The following is a 20,905-nucleotide window of genomic DNA, read 5'->3' on the forward strand; positions in this document are numbered from 1 at the left end:
GTTTTTGCAAGCAGGCTACAGAGAGAATGTACTTGGTGGAACATGGCTGGCTTCCCCATTTCATCTCCCCTTATTATTTTAATGATTTATAATTATTTACTTTAATTATTTATAGCCTATCTATCCAGGAAAAATGGCACAATTTCAGTGCTTGTCATGGGCAATTTCAGGGCTTGCTGCATTTTCAGGAAGCACTTCCTGCTTGATGATGTCACTTCCGGCCATGACATCACTTCCAGGTTAATGACATCACTTTTGGTGGGTCCTAGACAGATTGTCATTCTAAAAAGTAGGTTCCAGTGCTAACATTTGAGAACCACTGGGCTAGGAACTTTTCTCTCAATCCTATCCTTGAACATGTAGTGAATTAGAATCAGCCTTGTTTCCACCTATGATTTATTGAATTTGGTGGAATATAAGTGTGAATGAATGTGTTCAGAATACATTTTAAGAATTGGGCTTCCTAAGCAAAATGGGTAACATTGTGTTTACAATAGGAAACAAGTTGCTTAACAGGCACTTTCCTCTTGTCATAGTCTAGATAAATGCATGTAATTTTCCAAGCACACACTAAATTTGTCAAAGATATTTGATTTGTTATTTTTCAAGTGCAAGGAGGATTGTTTAAATATGATTAACATTATTACAGGCACTGGGAAGATAATGGTCTGGATTTTTATAGCTGAAGCAAATGCCACTTGATATAGATTTGCTAAAGCATTACTGGAACTTAAGGGCCACTGAGATTTGCTTTATGTTTTGTGTCTGTATTTCAATAGCCAGCTATACCTAGGATAATTTGATTTTCCACCAGTTTGATTTTTTGCATTCTTCTGGAATTTGAAGAAATTGCATTGAATCTTCTTGTCCTGCTGGTGAGCAGAAATGTAGCATAAAGTGCTTTGTGGATTGATTGGTAGTTGTTGTATGGAAAATTGAATTGCCAGGCTCAAGATGTTACAGAACCAGAAAGCATAATCTCCAACTAACCTTTTGAGTCTTGAGACTCAACATTTGGCAATGTACAGAAAATTATAGGATCCCAGTTGGAAATCAAACAACAAAATAATGGCTAGAATCTAAAAAACTGCACAGCTAGTTTCACAGGCCAAAGGGCATGTTTGTCTTTCTTAAAAAGCAGCTTCCCCGGTTACCCTGTAAACCATTTGTGAAATGGAAGGGACTTACCAAATGAGCTTGTGGTGTGACATAGAAGTCTACTGTTCAAAGTGGGAAGAAAATCCCACTGAGTGTAACCAAACCATCCTCACTTGAGGAAGTGACGAACATGCTTGTGTGAACCAGGCCAGGGACTTTTCTTGTTAAGTCCTGTAATTAGCACTCATCTGTAGATCTTAGTGCACAGAGATCTTCCTGTTGAAGAGATGGAGGATGCTGTGGCTTTGACTGCATGAATGACTTTGACTATTGGCTTTGACTATTAGGAGTCAGAGTGATAAGCTTTAGTTATCCCTTTGGTTAGTGTATGCATAGCCTGATACAACATGGAACATTGTGGATGAAATACACATTTTTCTACTTGCACAATGGAGTCAGATCCAGAATCCTGTTTTTGCACAAATACCACCCTTGATGAATTGGGGAGCAAGTGTGGTGTAGTGGAGAGAGCCCTGGACTTGACTTGGGAGACCTGAGCTCAAAGCCCCTTCAGACCCGAGCCTCTCTGTGTGACCTCTAGACAGATATTTTCCTTCAAAACCTAATCTACGTCACGAGGATATATTGACGATAAATGAGAATAATCCATTGCTGCTGCCCTGAACTCCTTGGCGGCTAGAACAGGATACAAATGTAATCAATAAGTGTTCTGACTGAGAGAGATGCTTTTCCCAAAGCAAACATCTTTCTCCCAAAGCCCACGAAGATGAGCAGTGCAGCATCCTTCCTTGTTTAGCTGGTGTGACACCCCCCTCCGCTGTTGGACATTTGAACAAATTATGCCACTCTGCTTAGTGACCTGTTGTTTCCAATTACCCTTGAATGACACTGACAGGGTTGAGCACCACAGCTGGAAGCTTGTGACTGGACGTATCCATGGCAACACGTGGGATGGAACATCACCTCTCTCAAGGCAGCTCTGGTTTCCTACTGAGAGAAAGAAGCCAATATTCTAGTCACAAGCTGATTTGGTTTTAGATGGCCTGTTTTGGAAATTCCACTTTACGCTGCTGCTATATGTAGATTTGGGTCTTTACAGAGAAAGACAAGACCGCATCTGTCTAAGCGAGCCTAGATACTTCTCTGGTCACCAGCTAATTTTTAATGGCAGCCATCTTTTCAACTGAGCAAGGCCTGAACAGGCAGCACCATTGGTCCTACCCGCTGGTTCCTCACCTGAACACGAGCTGAGACACAGGCAAGACACTCTGCAACCCCTATTTGTGACCAGCAACTGAGCTCTTCCTTTAGGTGCCCCAGCTACTCACTACCAGTTCCTTATGTCTTGGCTGTGTGTGGTAATGGACAACAGAGCGTGGGCTCCTTGAACCTCAGAGCCTTCTGACAGGTACATCTGGTTTTTTGGTTTGGCCTCCCTGAAGATTCCATTATCCCCAGAAATCAGTATCCCTGGGGGCTCTGGGAATGGATCCCCCATGAATACCGAGGGCCCACTGTACACAGAATTTTTAAAAAAATGCTAAAATGTTATTTCTTCCCAGGCAAATCTTCAGTATTCCTAAACACATGAATATTTCCTAAATACATTTTGTATTTCCTAAGTAAAAACGTAAAAGATTTAAAATATACATTTGCCCTTTCCAAACTTTAATAACCATTAATTTTTACCTAATTATTCCAATTATTTCATCATTATCGCACATAGCACAGCTATTTTGGTCTGTAGGCCATATATTTTGCATAAATATGTCTAGAAGACTGTAGTTATGTTAATTCTGTGATCGTTGTTGAACTGACAGGTATGTAGAGAAGACTGCAATAAAGTCAAACATGGGGAAGCGAAGGCCTGATTCGTACAATGCGTGTTTTGATTTATGTAGATGACTAGCAACCCAGTGTATGAACAGTCTCAGTTGAAAAGCATTTGAAGTGATTTGAGGATATGTGAAGCATCTGTCCATGGTTCTTTCATCTGATAACTCATTAAAAAGCTTTCTGTCTGGACCATATAGGCTGAAAACTCTTCGGAGGCAGAAACGGAAATACTGTATATTCTAAACTGACAGTTTAGACCAGGGCTGTAAAATTCATTTCATACTACAGGCTGAGTAGCATTCATGGCGCCTGCTGAAGGCCCGAAGTGACATCATTAAGCAGGAAGTGGCATCATTAAGCAGATGATGGCCAGAAATAAGCACTTTGATAATATTTTCAAGATATGGGAGAGCCCAGTTATCTTACTGGGGAGCCCAGTCATCATGTGGACCAACTTTTCAGCAACTCCTCTTCTGCCTAGGTGTCACTTCACAGCTCAGCAGCTGAGAGGTGCTGTATGAAGTGATGCCATGGCAGAAGCAATGCTGCTGAAAGGGCAGCCTGTGTGGGTTCTCCCAGTACTTTGGCAGCATCTCTTTTCTCCCTCTCTCACTCCTCTTCCACCTGCACCATACCTTCTTGCCTTCTGAAGCCTCCTTTTCTCTCTTCCTCCTAGCACCTCAGCAGAAGAGGCGCTGCTGGAAGGGCTGTGCTAGGAGAGCTCAATTATCAGGTGGGCCAGGTAAAGAGCTCCATGGGCTGTAAATGGCCCATGGGCCTTATGTTTGAAACCCCTAGTTTAGACCATGAATGATCAGCTGGCAAGGTGGATGTGGCCCTGAAACAATTTTCTCAGATCTCTATTAATCCTCTTAAAAAGCTTTGCAAGTTGCATAAGTCTTCGAGGTATTATACTTCAGTGTCACATATGTCTTTTCATTGACAAATCTGTCAGTGTTAATATGGGTGACACCACACTGCTAGATGGTGCCACCTTTTTTACACAGTTGAACACTCTTGGACCCTACTGTCACTGTGGAGTTTTCACTAGTCACTGAAGTTGACTATTTCTGGTTTAGACGTTTTTGTGATGAGACTTCAGTAAATAGTAACCAATATATAATGGGCCTGTAGCAGTGTTTCTCAAACTGTGGGTCGGGACCCACTAGGTGGGTCGCAAGCCAATTTCAGGTTGGTCCCCCTTCATTTCAATATTTTATTTTTAATATATTAGACTGATATGGAGAAACGTTACAGATCTTTACTTTTAACAGGCTACTATATATATGCTTTTAACAATGATAGTCACTCCGGGGTAATTGTGGGTAGGATTCCAGCCTAGGATTGTTAAAAAATTTCCTGCTTAATGATGTCATTTTCGGTCATGACATCTCTTCCGGTGGGTCCTGACAGATTCTCATTCTAAAAAGTGGGTCCTGACACTAAACACTTCAGAACCACTGGCCTGTAAAACTTCAGAACCACTGGCCTGTAAAACTATGTTTTTGGTGCCTGCTTTAGTATAATGAAAATGGGAAAAGGGTTGCTGGGAACCCAAAGGTTCACTTTACAAAACTAATGCATTTGGTGGATCAAGTTGGAACTGTATAGGCATGCTATAGAGCAGCCATTTTTAACCACTGTGCCATGGCACACTGGCGTGCCGCAAGTGGTCCACAGGTTTGCCACAGGAATTTGGGGGAAGGTCATTTATTAATTGGGCCAATGGGAGATGTGAGCCCCCACTGGCAGCATTGTGTGCCTTGTCAGTTTTAAAAAACCTTATGGTGTGCCTTGACGATTTTAGTGCCTTGTCAGTGTGCCATGAGGTGAAAAAGGTTGAAAATAACTGCTATAGAGCAAGGGTCTCCAAACTTTTCAGTAAAAGGGCCACATCATATACTTTACACATGCTCAGGTGCTGAAAAAAATCAGTTTTATATTAAATAAATAGTGAATAAAGTTTAAATGAATAAGTTTTACTTGGATCTTGTTTGTAATCAACATGATATGATTTTACAAATACCAGCCTCTTTACCCCACCTTCCCTGGCAGATGCATCAGCAGGTTGCTGATATTTTGCTACTCAATGAGCTTTTGCAGAAGCTTCTCCTTGGCAGAAGACTCTGCCGTTACCCAGCACATCAGCAGGTTGCTGAGGGCCAGAACATAAAGGCTTCCCCATCACCATGCTGAGGGCCAGGTAAAATCTTCTGCTGGCAGTGATATCAAAACGGAGGGGCCAAGGGAACTGCGGGCCCTGGGTAGCAAGTTGCAAGGGGAGGTGACACCTCTAGTGACTAAAATAACATTTATTAGGAAAAATACTTTCATGTTATATACGATTCAATGTGTAATTTACAGTAGAATGCAATGAAACAAACTGGAATGGAATATCTCCATTCTATCAAAAGTTATGGCCAAAAACCCAGAAAACAAAAATGCAACTGTCTTATGTAACAAAAAGTAGATTTTCTTAACTCTTATTAACTTGAGTTAATAATAATAACTCAAAACAGAACAATGAGAATGATTATTCAAAGGGCCAATGAGATGTTGTTATGATACAGCATGGAACCAATAAAGTGACACCCGGGCGGGGGGGGGGCGGTGACACCACTAGTGACCAAAATTGTGGTTTTTAGGAATAATACCATCGTGTTGTATACCATTAAATGTGTAATTTACAGCAGAATGCAATGAAACAAACTGCATTGAATATCTGTGTTATATCTAAAGTTATAGTCAAATAACCAGAAAAGGAAATGTAATTGCCTTAGATTACAAAAAGTGAATTTCCTCAACTCAAAATTGACCATTGAGCATGATGGTTATGAGAGCTAACAGGGTGTTGTTATGACACAGCATGGAACCAATAAGATGTTATCATGAGCCAGCTCCCTTTCCCATGTCTCAAAGTTAATACACAAACTCCTATTCAGTTGTGTGAGTGTCATCAAGTTGGCCACTATTTTTTTGTTGGCTACTGATTGGTTTGGGTAACCTGTTGGGTTACTTCTCAAGTTAAATAAATAAATAAATAAATGGGGGTGACACCAACCCTAGTGATGCCACTGGTGGGAAGGTTGGGCATTGGTCACTGGCTTAGATGACTTTCAAACTGGATTCTAAACCTTCATTTTAGACTATAGTCTATCAGTGGTTATTAACGATGATGGCTAGATTGAACCTCCAGATGCAGGGGCAGAATGTGACTGTGTCAGGGACAGATGCAGTGTTTGTAAGGTGGGGGGGCATGAGCACTTTTAGCTTCAGAGTCCAGGTCAACCAGGCAGGTAGACCTGGGCTCCCAGTTGAACTTCTGACTCTGTGGCTGATGTTTGCTGGGTGGATAGACCTGGGCAACTGCACATACTTGAAACCCAGATTAATTAATTTTCTTGTATGGGGTGTGTCAAAAATTTATGGGCCCCAAGTGTCAAACAATCTAGCTACACCAGTGTCTGGTGGGCTGGATGTGGCCCCAAGGCCATAGTTTGGAGACCCCTGCTATAGAGGGACATGGACCACTGCATAGGAATACCAGATGCATATGCTCTCTGTTTTGTGTCGTGTTGTTGCCAACATGATGAATGAGATGAAATGCTCGGCTGAAAATTACAGTTTTAATTGACTATGATAGGAGATAATCCAAATTGTGCATAATCCTGTTTTTCAGAACAGTATAATCAAACCACTGTTAAAAGGTTTTGAGAAGTATGAATGAATGTTTTGTTAAAGTAATAGTTTGTGCAACTTTACTGCTGCTTTTCAGTAGTAGAAAAGGGAAAAAAAAAACCCAACATTTTTGTCCTGATTTATAGGAGGAAACAGAAGTTCATACTGTTTCATCATTTTCATATGACTTTTTAAAAAACAGACAAAATGTAGCATGTATATTTTTAAAAGTATTTTACCTTTTTATTGTTTTAAAAACTATAAATGGGAGCAGAGGTGGCCTATGGCATTTTAGCATCTGAGGCAGAAAATCCGAATTGCACTCCCTCCCCGTAATTGAAAACAAAATACTGGAATTAGTGGACTTTGGTCTGAACCAGCACTGTAAAAGTTTATTTATGGGGGAAAATCAGTTTGTCTGCATCTGGGGTGTATATGTAGTGCTCCTGCATCACTTTTACACCTTACAACTTGTGGTTAGCATAGTTTGGAAGCCATAGTCCTTTTGTTGGATTTTCATTGCTGACTGCTTTTCAGTGCTAACTGATCTTTCGAAGGTGGAGGCCACAGAAATGAGTATGCAGTGATCTTCAAATGTGGCTTCTTGGGTACATTTAGATTGTTATATCACTCCTATTGTAAAGTGAACCATATTTGTGTTAATAACCTGTATGATTTATTCTTTTTTAAATACACATCATGCAAAAAGAGGAATGTCGTCATTTATATAAAAGTATAACATGCTACATTGTTTAGTCCTAATGTGTGATTATGTTTGTGTTTAACAGATGTGTGTGCAACATAGACTGTAGCGGGTACAGTTTTAACCCTGTCTGTGCATCTGATGGAAGTTCCTATAACAACCCATGCTTTGTTCGAGAAGCATCTTGCCTGAGGCAAGAACAGATTGATATCAGACACCTTGGACATTGCTCAGGTATTTCTAATTTTTTTTTTGACATAGGTTTAAACATACTAGCAGCCCAGGAAAGGCAAAGTCCACTATTGCTTTTTCATGGAGGTTTGGAAATAGAGCTTTGGATAAATCTGTGTTCCGCAGAAGCCCTGAAAGGGTAAGCACTGGGTTTTGAGTGAAGTCTCAGCTCCCATTCAAATATGTGCACATAAACAAGTTCCTAGTCTTTATGGTTATGAAGATATGCTTGAAATTGTCGCAGTGCTGGGTGCAGCCAGGCTCAGAAGCTGTAAGAGTTGCTGCATAAGACTACATGTCAGAACCTCTTGAAAATAGTAATTTTTTCAGTTTACCATGAACATACATGAACGGAGATTGTATGTCCGAACGGAGATTGTATGCCATATATGTCCGGGGGAGGACACCAGGACGCAGGTTGTGTCTGTTGTCTTGTGTGCTCCCTGGGGCATTTGGTGGGCCACTGTGAGATACAGGAAGCTGGACTAGATGGACCTTTGGCCTGATCCAGCAGGGCTCTTCTTATGTTCTTCCATTCTTATGCCTTTGCCCTGTCTTGAAGCTTATCTCCTTGCCTGCTTTCCCTACCACAGAAGCAGAAGTCTGCAGAAGTGGTCTGGGTGTGCTCCTTGATTATACTTTAGAAATTGGTGAATTTCTTAGAAAAGCATTAGTAGTCTCCACAATGAGAAATAATAATAGAATCCTAGAGTACTAGAATTGGAAGGTACTTTGGTGGTCATGTAGTCCACCCCCCTGCTCAACACAGGTGACTTCAGTATCCCTGATAGTTCGCCATCCAGCCTCTGCTTGAAAGCCTCCAATAAGGGAGAGCACACAGATGCATAAGGTAGGCTGTTCCAGTGCCAACCTTCCGCATGTCTAGCCTAAATCTACTCCCCCCCCCATAGTTTCAGCTCTTTGGATTGCTACCCCTCCATCACCTCTGCCTCCTCCACAGTCTGGCTACTTCTTTAAACCAGGTGGAATGATGCTGGGTATGGAATACTCTTTTGCTCCCAATATGCTCCTTTGCCTATCTGTTTTGAAGAAACAACCTGAGTGGTGGCATAGGAAGCAGGTGGAAGTAGTAAGGTGGATTGAGGTGTATGTACACTAGTGAGTGCACTTCTTTAAAAGGGGGGTGGAAAATCTGGACATAACTTCAGGCATTCAAAAAAATGTGTTCGGCCCTGCAGTCCTCTAGGTCAGGGGTGTCCAAAGTTTTTGGCAGGAGGGCCACATCAGCTCTCTGACACTGTGTCGGGGGCAGGGGGAAAAAAAGAATTAATTTACATTTAAAATTTGAATAAATTTACATAAGTTTACATAAATGAATATATTAAAGATGAACTCATATGAATGAATGAAGGTCTTGCAATAGCTCAATGCCTATAAAAGGCCTTGTACAAAGCAAAGCTGGCCTTTCCTTTGCTGCCGCTGCTGCGTCACAAATATGAAAGAGGAAGCAGTGGAGGGAGCTCTCATCCCACAGCTCACACAAGAGGTCAAACAGTCGCCCTCACGCTGAGAGACATTGTGTTGGGCCAGTGCGGGCTTCAACAAATCTCTGGAGGGCCAGAGGCTCATTGGAGACTGGGGGCTCCCTGAGGGCCACATTGAGAGACCTCGAGGGCCGCAAGTGGCCCCCGGGCCGGGGTTTGAGCACCCCTGCTCTAGGTATAGCCCTACTGGGTGTACCATTTTAGACTGGGGGGACTTGTGTTATTTATTGAGTGCTCTCCTCTACTGACTGACTGTCTAAGGATGCAATTGTAACCCTTGGGTTAGGCCGGCACTTGTGCCGACTCAGGGGCATTGATCTAAGAGTCGGGCAGGATCCAGGCCTGATGGGGTAAGTTTGCATCGGCCGAGCTCAGCCTACACAGGGGTCTGGGTGGCATGGGAGTGGTGGGGAGGAGGCATTTTGGGGTGGGCGGTGGGCGTTGTCTGGGCGGGCAGGGAGTGGGAGGTGGGCCTAGGATCTGGGATCCTGACCCTGTTTTCAGGTGGCATGGAGCGGCCCCTGGCCACTGTGTTCTGCTGGGATTTGCGCCACCTGCTGAGGTGGCGCAGGTCCAACTAGACCCATTGAGACCAGTGCAGTGTGACACGAGGTAAGGGGAAAGTTTTCCCCTTGCCTTGGGTTGCGCCGATTCTGACCCCAAACTTGCGCTGGATACTGTGCAGGCCCGCTGACCTGCCTGATCCACTGCAAGTTAGGATTGGGCTGTCTGTCTAACTCCATCAATCAATCTTTGCATAGATAATTAGCATGTCAAGCAAAAGGTTGGGTTGGAATCTTTCTCCAAGTCATGCTAGTTTTCTGTGTGAAGTGATTTTTTTTTAAAGGATAATTTTTCAACCACAGTCCAGACCTAGATTTATTACCCCATTAAGAAGTAGACCATTGTTATCAATGGGAGAACATTAAGCACATTCTTCTCCCCTGCTGAAATATATGGGATTTAAATATGCTTAACCTTGGCTGAATTGTGTCCATAGGATACAGAATGTGTACTTCTAGGCTTAAGTAATTGCTACCTGCAAATTCAGAATTGCATGTTTCTTACAAGTGAAACCACTTTTGGAAGGGTGAGAACAGAACAATGTGCTTGGACACACTGTGCACTTCTTAAGTGAGAGCATTTTAAAAAAGAACATGATTGGGCTATGACTGCATTGTAAACATTGAACCAGCAAGACTCCAGAGAGAAGCAAGTTCACCTGCAGTGGAGCTTTGACCTTAAAATTAACAATCTCTGCTGCTTATTTAGGGCCTTTCAAAATGTCCAGGATGCAGCATACTACATAAAGCCCTCCTTCAGTGAATATGCAACAAACCAAGAATGCTGTACATCTCCTGCAGTACCTTTTACCCTTTCTGAATAACTTTGGAATGTATTGGAGTATGTGAGACTCACATTTATTTGCCAGTACAGTGTGGGCCTGGCTCCAAAACGGCAGGAGAGTGGCATACCTAGGGTACTGGACACCTGGGGTGGGCAGTTGGAAGCCACATGTATACCTGATCCCCATCAGGAGATCTAGAGGCACAGACCAGAGTGGCTGCTCAAAGCAAAGGGTAGACCTGACCTCCACCTCAAGAACCTCGGGGGGGGGGGGCTGATCTTCTGGCTACTCAGTGGCATGTTTGACACTGGATTTCCCCCTGCCCCCACCCTTGGTACATCTGGAGTAAAGCAGAACTTGAAATGGACTCAAAAAGCGTGGTATTCTAAGAGGAGGAGATAGCGGCATCTGTGTGTGGTAATTATATGTACAGGCGCTGGGCTTAGCCTTAGTAACATGGCAACCGGCAGGCAGGCAAACCTGCTGCCCCCCCCACTCAGGTAAACCAGAGTGGGCCAGTAACGAAGGCTGAGGCCCAGTGCAAGTAAACAAGATGAGCTAGCCTTGAAGATGTTATGGAGAAGCGCTTCCTATCTATGTTGTGGTTAGCTAGAGAGCCAGCCGGTTGTAGCCAGTGTAAATCTCAGCAACCTTCAGTAATTTTCCCTATTGCCTCATGTGTTTTGAGATTCAATAAATAAAGCTTGGTAGAGGCGGGGCGAGGAACTCAGATCTGTTCTAGCTTCAAGCCTCGCTGGTGCATTGCCAGATTTAAACCTGTCTGCTCTGATTCCATGCTCCATCAGCCCCTGTTCATAGTCTCAACTTTCTCAGTGCACTCTGCACTCCCACCAGGCACAAGGCCTTAAGCCTTGGGTGCCTCCCACCAAGCAAGTAGCAGATTGTACTGCTACATCTGTGGGAGTGTTTTCTTAGGTTGCCTGAGCAACTCCTTATTGCTACATCCAAAACCATTTAAAAAATAGTTACTGTATTTGGTGCCCCATATAAATTGTGAAAAATAAAAGAATTGTTCATACTTCTTATTCAGCCAACTTTATTTGGCTTCTGCTAGTTACAGTGTGGGGGAAAGAGATATGTGGGTGTTGAATTCCGAACCCCTGGCTGTTAGAAAACGTATCCATCCACCTGGATTCTGATACCTCATCAAGTACTGCTTACCCAATTTCAGTCTCCTTTTTATATTTATATGGACTAGAAGCGGGGGGTGGGTGGGTTGGCTTTTCTGTTCTTGTCCAGAACTATCAAATGTACCGTAGCTCTCATTATACCTCACCTGACCTGATTATTTCTACAGCTGAAAGTTTTGAAAGAATGTTGTGATATTCAGGAACTTAAAGTACACAGAAAACAAGGGGGTGAAATATATGTATTGTCCTGGTATCAAACCATATATTTTGAATGTGAGCTGAGTTTGAGCTGATGATGAAAACTCCAGACCATGTTTTGTTACCTGTGCCTGGTCTACCTCAACTAGGGAGAATGAGAAAGCCCATATTTATTGTTTGCCAGAGGAATTTGTGGGCAGTTTACTACTCAACTTTTCTTTTCAACATCTTCTCTAGCTTCATCATAGAACTAGAATAGGGGTGTCCAAACTTTTTGGCAGGAAGGCCATATCATCTCTCTGACACTGTGTGGGGGCTGGGGAAAAATTAATTTACATTTAAAAGACAGATAAATAAATTCTATCAGAGACAGAATTTATATGAACGAATGGATTTTACTGAGCTTATTTATAGTATGCATGAGAACTGTAATATAGGCATTTGTAATTTGAAATTTGTAATTGAATGTGAATAGTGGAGCTGTTGTCTCGATCTCAGTAAAATGGGTGTGTGTGTGTGTGTGTGTGTGTGTGTGTGTGTGTGTGTGTGTGTGTGTGTGTGTAAAAAAACTACTGACCACACATCTCCTGCCCAGGAAAAAGTACAAAGCACATGGAGACATAAACTGTTCAGAGGCAATGAGGCACATAGAACAATCAGGGATGTGTTTTCACCAAACATAAAGACCAAGCCAGAAAAGGGGGGGGGGGTAAAATACCTTCAGACTTTGCGATAGCTCAAGGTTGAGGTACCGTGAGACCTGAAGGTCTCGCGATAGCTCAATGCCTATAAAAGGCCTTGCACAAAGCAAAGCCAGACTTTCCTTCGTTATTGCTGCTGCTTCACAGATGTGAAACAGTGGCAGCGGAGGGAGCCCTTGGCCTGCAGCTCACGCGAGAGGTCGAACACTGAGAGCTGTTGTGTTGGGCCGGCGCAGGCTCCAACAGACTTATTGGAGACTGGGGGCTCCCCATGGGCTGGATTTGGGGGTCCCTGAGGGCCGCAGATGCCCCCTGGGCTGGGGTTTGGACACCATTGAACTAGACTAATTAAGGGCAGTCTTGGACAATATCATTTTCCTAGCTATATGAAGGAGTGTGTCATCATCCTGCTGTCACTCTGACATTACCTTGGGAGTCACTAATTTAAAATAAGGTAATAAATAGATTTTAAAAATGTCCCCCCCCCCACAGACGCTGATGACACAAGCTTGTTGGGGAAGAAGGATGACGGAATGCAATATCGGCCAGATGTGAAAGGTAAAGTCTCAGTGCTGGGCTAACATTTATAAGTTATACGTGCTGCTATTGAATGACTTTTTTCCATACAGGTTGGCAATTCTAGCATCTTAATCAATATGCATATGTTGCCATGTTTTAAGTTGAGAGCGAGAACTGTTCTTTACCGTTGAGAAGTATTTCTTGGGAAGGGCTTTGAAATGCCTTTAATAATTAATCTTAAACATGTTTAAAATAACTTGCTATCTCCAATCTCTTTCAAAGTAATGTGTTTTTGCTTGCTTGAACAAGTACCATTTTTACCGGAAGCTCTGATGGCCTTGGCAGCTCCACAGAGTGTGTGAGGATACATTTTGTATAATAAAGTCATTTTTATTTATCCAAGGAAGTTTAGCATAGTTTGAATAGTTTCAAATGAGCTGATGTTGTGTGTCTCTTGTTTTTTTGTTTTCAAATCCAAGAATAGAGTTGTGATAGTGTTCTTTTGTGCTTATGTGTTTCTTATATTAATATGTAGTAAATACACTCTTGTCTTTTAAAGAGGGGAAAGGAAACTTTTATATATTACACTGAAGAATTTATGTATTGCTCTGAAGAATGACTTTTTCCTAAGAAATAGTTTTCTTGTGTTCTGCACTTCGGATGTAAAGGTGACTTTTAACATTGGCAGAACCTAGGAAACAGAAGGATTTCTACAGAAAAGCAATTTCCTCCTTCTGTCACTTTCTTTCCCTTTTATTGTTTATTGAAGAAATTTGTGCTAGAATAACAACAGTACATTTGAGCTTTTTTGAAGGTCTCCTTGGGACATTTCTCTGAGGGTAAATACACAGTATCATAGCATTTTTCTGATTAGTTGAATCTGAATAAACTAACTACTGCTTCTAGATGGCATCCATAATTTACATACAGTGAAAGAGTATCAAGTGTCAAATGAGGAGTGTCAAACTCATTTCATACTGAGGGCTGAATAGCATTCATGTTGACTGCTGAGGGCCGAAAGTGATGTCATTAGGCAGGAGGTGATGTTATTAAACAGGTCATAACCAAAAATAAGCACTTTTTCTCACTTAGGAACTCATTAGCTGCAAATGACAGAAAACACACAAATCTTGATCATATTTCAAGTTATGGGAGAGCCCAATTTTCAGGTGGGCTGCCCTTTCAGCAGTGCTACCTCAGCACTGCTCAGCAGCTGAGAGCCTGAGGGCCAGATAAAAAGCTTCTGCGGGCCACATCCGGCCCCCAGGCCTTATGTTTGACACCCCCGAGTTAGACTATATCCACTCTTTTTACTTTTTTTGCCATTCTTTCATTGTGCCAAAAAATGCCAGTTCAAGTGTGTTAAGGGACATCTTATCTGTCTTAAGTGAACTTAAATATGCACCCCAGGACACTTTTAATGCATCTGTCCCTTGTAGTTCCTGTGTTTCCTATGCTTATTGAATTGCTCTGAGCCTGTTTGTGAATGCTGATAAATTAGCTGGTACAGAGGACCTGGGATGGTGTCCTCCTTCTGGTTACAGGTGCAGGTGTTACATTTGGGGCACAAAAATTCCTGCATGTAGTAAACAGGCATGTCAAGAAGAAGGCTAAGCTTATTTGCCATTAGCAGGGATAATTTTATGGAGTAATGAAGTGTGTGATTCCCTGAAAGAAATACATTTCAGGACTTGAAATAACCTGTGTACATTACAGAGTTCCATAGGCAAAATAGAAAACAATCCAGAACTCTGTATCTTGTAAGCTAGTTGCATGTTTAGATTAGTCCTCAGACTGGAACTTTATCACTCTCAGATACATGGGAAATTTCAACTCCTAATAAGTATGCTTTTGTTATACAGTATTTTCTATTAACTGTGTAACTACAGTATATAGGGGGCTTCCACCACTGATTTTCCAGTATTTTATTTGCACTGGCTGTAGCTGTTTCCAACAGTTCTTTTCTACTAGGACAGAGATTGCATATGATCTTCGTGTGATTGCTGTTCCATTATCCTCCAATATGCTCTTATACAGGCTGAAAACAGTACCCCATAGTTAAATAGACATACCTTGGGCTGTGAAAATGTAGGACAGTTACGTTTTTGATAATGGAGATTTAGATCTGTTTGCTTCTGTGCCTTGTGATTTTACTTTATCTGCATCTCTTGATCTGAAAGATCTACTCTTTGCAAGATGTATTCAGCATTCAGACCTGGCATTAGCTGTCCAAGTATGGAAACAGGCTAGTTTAGCTACTTTGTGGAGCCTGTCTACCTCACTTCTGTGTTGTAAAAATGTGAATTCTGAAAAGGGTTTTGCTGAGTTTCCCTTCTGCTCTTCCCCACCATGGGGAATATGGAGATCCTGGGGCCTCATAGACCCTTTTGTGGAGGGAAGGGAAGCTCATTCATTTATGTAAGAGAAGAACACAAAACGGAGACTGACCATTGTTCTGCCTAGTGCAGTGGTTCTCACACATGTGGCACCGGGACCCACTTTTAAAAATGAGAATCTGTCAGGGCCCACCAGAAGTGATGTCATGACCAGGAGTGACATCATCAAGCAGGAACATTTTTCACAATCCTAGGCTGCAATCCTGCCCACATTTACCCAGGAGTAAGTCCCATTGATTATCATTGTTAAAAGCATATACATAGCAGCTTGTTAAAAGTACAGGTTTGTAACATTTTCCCACATGCAGTCACATAACATGGTAGCATCAAGTCTAATATATTAAAAATAAAACATTGAAATGAATGGGGACCCACTTGAAATTGGCTTGCCACCCACCTAGTGGGTCCCGACCCACAGTTTGAGAAACACTGGCCTAGTGTATAATCATCACCTGTTGGGCTGCCTTTATGGCAAATACAGCAGAGAGGAGGAAGAAGATGGCAACAGGGCATTTAAATACCACATCAGCCAGAACACAAACTCCACAGTTGACTCTCATAGTTATTGTTTCTGTCCAGTTGTTAAAGGAGTCTTGCTAAACATTTTTTTTGAAAAGAGGTATATTCTTGATGATGATGATATCCTTATAATAAACAAAAGTTATTTCATACTTTCTTCAATAGCTGAAAAAGGCTTTTATTCATTCACCTAGACTAGAGTGAAGTTGTAGTGATATGCACATTTTAAAACATTTGTTCAAAGTAAATGAATATTAAAAAGGCAGAAGATCTAATTGGCTAAGAATTCTTTAATCAGTTGGTTGTCATTTTGGTTGGGCATTATCTGAAAGCTGGTTTTATTTACTTTAGTTATTTATTTAAGAGATTTATACCCCGCCTTTCCACCCTGCTTAAGGACCCTCAAGGCGGCTTCTGGATCCTCAAAAGCTTAACGACCCTGAACGACTCTGGATCCTTTTAGCAGCTTTTGGATTCTCAAAAGTTGGTTTCAGCAAAGGAATCTTAGAGTACTAATCTAAGATTGCACTTTGCTTCATGGGCACTCCTAAACATTGTTTTTTCTAACTACGTGTAATTGCAGTGTTATCTGCATGTAGAGATATTTTGCATTCTTAGTTTCAAATCTTGATACCAGTAGTATAAGCTTAAACTTAGAGCTGAAATCAGTAATGAAATCAATAAATTGAAAAGCAGCTATGTGAGAGCAGCTCCAGCGCACTCAGTGATGATGTCATTGCGCACTTGGTGATGAGCACTGTGACAGAAGCTGCGCAGGGCTCGGATTCAGGGCACGGATGCACACATTAGAGGGAATGCTATTGCACTTTCACAGTTCAGAGCTGTTCACAACCTCTTTCAGAAGAATACATTACTGTGACTGAAAAATAAGCTAATCTTGCTCATGTCTTTTTTTACACAAAAGATGCAAGTGATCAAAGAGAAGACATCTACATTGGAAACCATATTCCTTGCTCAGAAAGTTTCAATGGATATTGCATCCATGGGAAGTGTGAGTTCATTTATTCTACACAGAAGGCTTCCTGTCGGTAAGTCTATTGACCAATAGCAGCAGCATTTGGGAATACAAGGAGCACCCTGTATCCACGGATCCCATATTTGCAGATCAGGTCCATGGGACCCTCTCAGGAGACAAGAAGAGCTCTGCTCCCCTCATCTCTGGACAGTCGTCTGAGCCCAGCAGAGGTCACAGACAACTGTCCCCAGGCATCCCAATGTCTTATAAGGCATTAAAAACGTCACTTCCGGCTAAAAAAAAATGTTTTAGCCTCTAAGACTCAGTCTGACTCTGGCAGAGACAATGAAAGGATGTCTGCTGCCTCTACTGGGCTTAGATGACTCTCTGGAGGCGAGGGTTGCAGAGCTCCCCTCACCTCTGAAGGGTGGGGGCGTGCGCGTTCACCTGTATCACAGTTTCACTTGACCACAGGGGGTTCCAGAATGGAACCCCTGCAGATATGGGGGCGCAACTGTATATGATCAAATACAGCATGTATTTTTATCAACATTTAATTTTGTTATTAAGGACCACCTGACAAAAGCCATAACAGAGACTGTTCCATAGGTGACAACAATCAGAGGGATAGCCATGTTAGTCTGAAGTAACCAAAACAAGAGTGTCCTGTGGTGCTTTAAGATTAACAAATGTATCAAAGCTTAAGCTTTTGAGAACTATAGTCCACTTCATGCATTTGGTGTGGTTTATGGATGTTTAGGCCAAATCTCCCCTGTGGGAGTCAGCGGCTGCCACTATGGCACTGCCACCCCTGAATGATTACAAGATAGATTTGGCTTAAGTAAATCTAGTTTTTGTTGTTCTTAGTATTTAAAGTCTTTATATTGTAATGTTTGCAATCATCAAAATGTCTCATATCAATATTGAATCAATTCATTATGATTCAGTATTCCCCAAATCTTAGTTATTACTCTTACCTCATCCCACTTTTGCCTACTGGTATGTGACTGTGGAAGACCTTTATGAACGGAGCAAAGTAAAAGAGTGTATGGTTCATTTTCACACAGGATGGGATGTCCACGCTTAGGGTATGTTGGCATAGGACTCAGTAGGGCCTTGTTTTCCTCAGCACACCAGACTATTGCCGGGAACAAGAGGTCTGTTTATGACCTCAGTCTTCACCTTATTGGGGGCAATGTGTGTATGTTTTCTAGGTATACAAGCTACAGAAATTGGTGCATGCCTATTGAGGTGGGTGTGGGGTGGGCTGTCCTGAGCCCTGTGCTCAGTTCATCCATGATGGCATAGGTATGGATTGTACATTGTTCCTTAAATAAACTTGTCACTTAGAAAAGGAGAGTGAATGCTTATGATTTGCTATACATACAATGGAGCAAAATTTGCTAAGTTTTGTTGTAGTTATGATTTAGAAAGGCCATAAGAGTAGTTGTGACACTGTGGGCACAATCCTAAGCAGGTCTATGCAGAAGTAAGTTCTATTGTGTTCAATGGGACTTACTCCCAGGAAAGTGAGGATAGGATTGCAGCCTATGACTTAGATCATCATGTTAAAAACCCTCCAATCAAGCTTTCAGGTCTTGCAGAATTCTTTTTTAGGTTTATATTTTAATAATGACAATGCTGATCATTGAAAACTCATGTTGCACTGCTGGACTAATTTTTACTGAGCCTTGTCGGTTGCCATGATTGAGTTGGTTGCACATTTTATTTACATTTAAGCTGGCTTAACAGTCATTCCATCTCCTCCTGTAAACTTGTGAGCTGTAGTTTTTCAAGGAGGCATACAGTATTATTTTGTTCAGTGGTGCTTACTCCCAGTTAAGTTAGTCTAGGATTGCAGACCCAGTGGTCTATAACAACAGAGTTCTCTACTTTCTTTCCAAGCTACAACTTTTAGGAGTCTTTGCGTTGAGGTAATGGGGAGAAGTCAGGATGGTTCCACTAGTATACAACCATTAAAAGTAGTGGTATAGATATACCTAGATAAGGTAGCTTTTAGTGTTTAAACCATTCTGGCGTTCACTGTGTAAGATCATCTTGTTTGCCCTGTACTTTAAAGTTTACTTTATTACCATTTACTGTTAAAGGTTTTTAATTGATTATGGGGCTCTTTGCCTTGAATCTTTCATGTTGTCTCACAGTTGCAGTCCAGCACTTATCTGTAAAATGACCCGTATTTGTGGAGAAGGCTCCCGCTTTTAAACTTTTTTTCCCTCTTCTCTTTCAGGTGTGAATCTGGATACACAGGACAGCACTGTGAAAAGACAGACTTTAGCATACTTTATGTTGTCCCAAGTAGACAAAAGCTCACACATGTCCTCATTGCTGCAATAATTGGAGCAGTCCAGATTGCCATTATTGTTGCAATTGTTATGTGCATAACCCGGTAAGTTGTTAGGAAAATTGTGCCAGAGATTGCCTTTTGGCCTTCTTGTTTCTAGCTTATTCATACAGCTGGGGAAACTGTATTGCTCTGTCTCCTCATGGTCTTGGTTACACTGAGTGAGCCAGTGCTCCAGTTTGTGTAGTAAGAGGAACATTGTATTGTGAAAGTTCTATATACAGAGTTATAGCCTCTTCTAACAAGGGAAGAATCATTGAAATCGGGCCATCATGAAAGTGGGTCTCTAGGTGGTGCACCCATCTGTGTGTGTGTGTGTGTGTGTGTGTGTGTGTGTGTGTGTGAGTGAGAGAGAGAGAGAGAGAGAGTATATGTGGTATCGTCTTCATGTGGTTAGTTAGAGCAGCACCCAGTGAGGTTATTCATTGTGCCTATGTAGCTCATATATTGTATATAGTTCTACTTTTATTGCTTTTTATATGTCCTGTATAGCACTTCCAGACCAAGAACCATCAAACACACAAATCCATGAACCAATAGGACAACTGCTCTTGCTTTTGTATTCCAAGAGCAAACAGCAAACAGTGTTGTTGAACTAATTAGGATGGCATAATCAGCCAGTATATATTTGGCATTGATGAGCCAATGAGGGTGGAACAATGTTCCACACTTTCAGCTGTCTGATGTGTCATAGCCTGCAAGTTGCAACAAACAGCCCAAGACAGCCTCCCCCATTATTGAAATCAATAATGTCAGCCAATGGGAGAGATGAGTTACAGCAGAACAGACCCTTGTATAGTTTTGTCTTCAGATAGCAGCTTTTAGTATGATGAATTAATTGCATTCTGGGAACAAATCTAGAGTGGCCTTGTGCAAAGAAATGAGATGCAGAGAGTTTGGAAAGTTTTCCAAATTGCACAGCAGGATTTTTAAAAAGATAAAATCATGTTTGATGTTGGCATTATTTTGAAATCCTGAATACTGTGCAACCTGTGTTGAGTTGCTTTTTCAGTCGATACGAGCAAAGCTGTTGAATATGAAGGAGTTGATGTTTTGTCCAGCCTGATTATATCAGGCTTCCATAATGCTATGGGTGGACAGACCCTGGACAACTCACCTGAGCCTGAACAGTGGGATAAAGAACCAAGAAACATCCAACCAACAGCAGCATCACCCTTGAGCCAGTGAAAATCCTGCCCCTGGTGCCATCTGGGGCCATGACTGCAAATGGCCACCCCCCACCTGCTGCCTCCCATCTGGAAGACTTTGGAGGGCCAGAGAGGCCGTGTGCAGTCTCCCTGACCCGCGTAAGGCCTTGTAAATCTGTTGAAGGAACAAAAAATTGCACTTCCGGTTTTTAGCTGAAAATCCTCAGAAGGCCTTCTATCAGCATAAAAAGTCATTTCCGGTTTCCCTGAGAAACTGAAAGGGCCATTTTTTGGCCCTTTGAAGGCCTTACAAGGCCTTATGAGGGTCAGGGAGGCTACACATGGCTTCTCCAGCCCTCCAAAGGCTTCTGGAAGGGAGGTAGGGAGTGCAACCTGTGGGAGGGTGGTGGCATGGCTGGGGGTTGCCACTACTTCCCCCAGATGTCCCACCTGGGCTCACTTGACCCCCTAAATCCCCCCTAGGCATGCTACTGTCTTGACTTAGTCTTGCAATA

At 42.2% G+C, this 20,905-nt stretch overlaps 1 protein-coding gene across 1 annotated transcript in view; it reads left to right on the top strand.

The window, feature by feature from the left end:
* TMEFF1 (transmembrane protein with EGF like and two follistatin like domains 1) overlaps positions 1-20,905 on the top strand; it is a 96,904-nt gene that overhangs the window by 72,040 nt on the left and 3,959 nt on the right. Inside the window, exons 6-9 of the mRNA XM_066625126.1 lie at positions 7,422-7,570; positions 12,963-13,028; positions 16,830-16,953; positions 19,129-19,287. Coding sequence (XP_066481223.1) covers positions 7,422-7,570; positions 12,963-13,028; positions 16,830-16,953; positions 19,129-19,287 — 498 coding nt within the window. The remainder of the gene's footprint in view (positions 1-7,421; positions 7,571-12,962; positions 13,029-16,829; positions 16,954-19,128; positions 19,288-20,905) is intronic.

The sequence above is a fragment of the Tiliqua scincoides genome, chromosome 4 (genome assembly GCF_035046505.1).
Source record: "Tiliqua scincoides isolate rTilSci1 chromosome 4, rTilSci1.hap2, whole genome shotgun sequence".
Classification (NCBI taxonomy): Eukaryota; Metazoa; Chordata; class Lepidosauria; order Squamata; family Scincidae; genus Tiliqua; species Tiliqua scincoides.